Source organism: Sinocyclocheilus grahami, unplaced genomic scaffold (assembly GCF_001515645.1).
Source record: "Sinocyclocheilus grahami isolate Dianchi unplaced genomic scaffold, SAMN03320097.WGS_v1.1 scaffold633.1, whole genome shotgun sequence".
Lineage (NCBI taxonomy): Eukaryota > Metazoa > Chordata > Actinopteri > Cypriniformes > Cyprinidae > Sinocyclocheilus > Sinocyclocheilus grahami.
The window spans coordinates 476,922-480,747 of NW_015505812.1; the positions used below are offsets into that span (position 1 = coordinate 476,922).

Here is a 3,826-nt window from a genome sequence, read left to right on the forward strand (position 1 = left end):
AAAAAGCTGAAAAAAGACTATGAATTGGATTCAGAATGATAATCAAAACGTAGATGAGTCGATCAACACCCCAAAGCTTGACAGTCATTATTACCTCTTCATTTTATTCCAAAACGTTACACAGTTTTGATGCTGTTTTATGTCTGATGATCATGTTAGATTACGTGTGGAAGCTTCTGTTGTTTCGGTTTCTTCTTTACTTGTGTTTTAACTTTTTTGGAAATTCTGTACAGAAGATGTGTACTAGCGCCCCCTACAGTATAACAATGAAAACACGACTTCTAAGAGCACAATTATAGCTCAAATATATATGTCAGTATATGTCAAGTATACTTAAATGTCATTTTAAGTATATTTCTGAGAAGTACATAAAAAGTAGACTAAATGTATACTTTCCTATTTTTAGTTTAAAAGAAGTATACTAATAGCACACTTGAATAAACTTCTTTTTCGTAAGGGTATTTACAAACTGAAAGGTGTGTACATCTGACTCTTTGTGCTTCTAAATCGTTCATAAAAGCAAAAAAACCTTCCTGCGTTGATTGTAAATTGTTAAGCGCACACGCCTCCTTATGAAAATATTGGTTTTATCAGGCAGAAAGCATATTCAGATCCAGTTTCTTCAACTATGAAAATACTGAAATGAATGGTTTTAAGAACGATTTTCACTGTTCAAATCCGGTTTCTTCAATGATTAATAACTGGTAACTATAGCCTACGTTAAACAATGTTATATACATATTTACAAACTAAAAGGTGGGTACATCTGACTCTTTGTGCTTCTAAATCGTTCATAAAAGTATTTTTAAACAGTTGGTACCTGCACACCTCGAGCACGTGCAAACTATACATTAAACATTTTACATACATATCTACACATTGAAAACTGCATGTGAACTAAATATTGGAATGTTGTTCCAATCCACCTCCTTTTTGACTTAAGAGTGGGCGTGGCCATTAGTAATAGGAATGTGCTGGACTTCCGGTATTATGGCTTAGTTATTTTAGCTGTACAAAATCAGTGGTTATGCTGCTTGATAATGCGACCTGTTTTTGTCATCATATAACTTTAATTTATAAAATAATTTTCATTAATCATAAACAGATTGCAGTTTGTTATTTTAAAAAAATCACTCAAAAATTACTTTTTAAATTTAAAAATGAATTACAAACAAATTGAAACGAATTAAACTTGAAATTGTGAAGTATAAAGACTGTAATAATAGAATTTTCTTATAAAATCTTTTCTATAATCTTTATTTACAATTTTAAAATATATATTTTTATAGCATAGTTATTTACGTACACTGTAAAAAATCAAAAAGTTGAGAAAACTTAAACGTTTAAAGCAACCAGCTTCAGCAGATTTTTTTTTTTTAAGTCATTTTTGTTGGAGATTTTTGAGTTTCCTCAACTTTTTGTTGTATAAACTGAAAACAACACGTTGAGAAAACTCAAAAAATCTACTGAAGCTGGTTGCCTTAAACTTTTAAGTTTTCTCAACTTTTGATTTTTTACAGTGTCTGGCACATTCACAAAAAAACATCTTACTTCCGCTCGCAAAATAAGCACTTCTTCTAAGCACCTGTGTCTGATTTCTCTCCAGATGAGCGGGTTTCTGCCGGCACCGACACCAGTCTGTCGTTCCAGTTCCTGCAGGAGAAAGGTCACAGCGTTCAGGTGCTGCAGTCGTCGCTGTGGCTTTACGTGCGTCCGGCCGATGCGCCTCATCACCGTGGCCGTGTAAACGCAGAAATCTCCCTGCCGGCATCGAGCGGCGCTAATCGCACGCTGCTGCTCCAGAGAAGCGTGGATGTGTCACGAGGCGGATGGCACACGTTCCCGGTCACCGGCGCCCTGCAGGCCTTCCTGGACGGCGGCCAGCGGAGGCTCCGTCTTGAGGTGCACTGCGAAGACGGCGGTCGAAACCTGTGCAGTCACGAAGCATCCGGCGACTCCTCTCACCAGCCTTTCCTAGTCGCGCAGGTACAGTTGCGTGAAGACGCCAACAAACACGCACTGAGCAAACGCTCGCTGCGATGTGGCGACGACGTGAGCGTGTGCTGCAAGAAAGACTTCTACATCAAGTTCCGCGACATACAGTGGCAGGACTGGATCATAGCACCAGAGGGCTACCACATGAACTACTGCATGGGACAGTGTCCGCAGCATTTATCCGGCTCGCCCGGCATCGCCTCTTCATTCCACGCCACCGTCTTCAGTCAACTGAAGGCCAACGGCATCCACACGGCCGTGTCGTCTTGCTGCGTTCCCATCCAGAGACGGCCGCTCTCCATGGTCTACTTCAACTCGCAGCACACCATCGTGAAGACCGACGTCCCGGACATGATCGTCGAGTCCTGCGGGTGCACATAAAGAACAATTACGTGACTTAAAGGGTTAGTTAACGCAAAAATGAAAATGAGCCCGTGATTTACTCACCCTCAAAGCATCCTATGTGACCCTGGACCACAAAATCAGTAATAAGGGATGAAACGAGCTTTCCATTGATGTATGGTTTGTTAGGATCGGACAATATTTGGCTGAGATACAACTATTTGAAAATCTGGAATCTGAGGGTGCAAAAAAAAAATCAAAAATTAAGTTTTGATATATTTACGGTAGGAAATTTACTAAATATCTTCATGGAACACGATCTTTACTTAATATCCTAATGATTTTTGGCATAAAAGAGAAATGTATAATTGTGACCCATACAATGTATTGTTGGCTATTGCTACAAATATCCCCCAGCGACTTAACACTGCTTTTGTGCTGCAGAGTCACATATGACTTTCTTCTTTCAGACGAATCCAATCGGAGTTGTATTATAAAAATTGTCCTGGCTCTTCCAAACTTTATAATGGCAGTGGGCGGGTGTTTCTGTTCAACAGTCCAAAAGAAGTGCAATAAAGTGCATGCATCCATAATAAAATGTGCCTCACAGGACAGAGGATGGATGCACTTTATTTGACGTCTTTTGGACTGTTGAAAAGAAACACCCGCCCACTGCAATTATAAAGCTTGGAAGAGAAAGGAAAATTGTAATAATATAACTCCGACCGGATTCGTCTGAAAGAAGAAAGTCATACACACCTAGGATGGCTTGAGGGTGAGTAAAGCATGGGATAATTTTCCTTTTTGGGTGAACTAACCATTTTAACAGTACACCTATTTATCTGCTTTATCAGGAAGGGACGAAATATGCTCTAATCGAGGCTTTCTGTCTAAGCAAAGTTTATTCGTTATGGGTTTTTAAAGATGTTGAGATACTCAGGGAAATGAAAGCCACTGTAAAAGCCACGCTTAGGCCTGACTCAGCACGGTTACCCAACATGACAGTAAACATTTAGATATTGCCACACGTCCCAGAAAAGGTCTGACAGCAAATGAAAGTGCTGCATTAGTATCTAATATATTTTATTATATCACAATAGTTCTCGAAGCTTATTTTGACTGTTTACGCTAAGCACCAGCAAATGCAACTAAATGTATGTACTGGCTTTCTTTTTAAGATGCTTTTATTCTGTTCTTTTATTTGTATTATTATTATTCATAATAATAATAATAAGTCTTATTTATATAGCGCCTTTGCAAAAGCAGTACAGTAATCTACAGACAGTACAATAACCTACATTGTACGTTACAGGTGTATTTTTGCCATGTTTATTGTGTCTTATGTTCTCAGTTTGTTTAGTCTGAAGCACTTCCTAGTGATGCATAGTGTAGGGAATCTGCAAGTGCACTTTATATGTTATTTTGCGTAGTTAGTACGAATCAAGCCATGCAAATCCGATCTACGTGTGGTGTTTATTTTTTCTTTGAC

The 3,826-nt window shown here is 38.7% G+C and overlaps 1 protein-coding gene across 1 annotated transcript in view; it reads left to right on the forward strand.

Annotated features, from left to right (window-relative positions):
* LOC107558161 (inhibin beta B chain) overlaps positions 1 to 2,447 on the forward strand; it is a 4,464-nt gene extending 2,017 nt beyond the window's left edge. Inside the window, exon 2 of the mRNA XM_016241782.1 lies at positions 1,607 to 2,447. Within this exon, the coding sequence (XP_016097268.1) occupies positions 1,607 to 2,376 (770 nt within the window). The 3' untranslated portion in view covers positions 2,377 to 2,447. The remainder of the gene's footprint in view (positions 1 to 1,606) is intronic.
* The last annotated feature ends 1,379 nt before the right edge of the window (positions 2,448 to 3,826 follow it).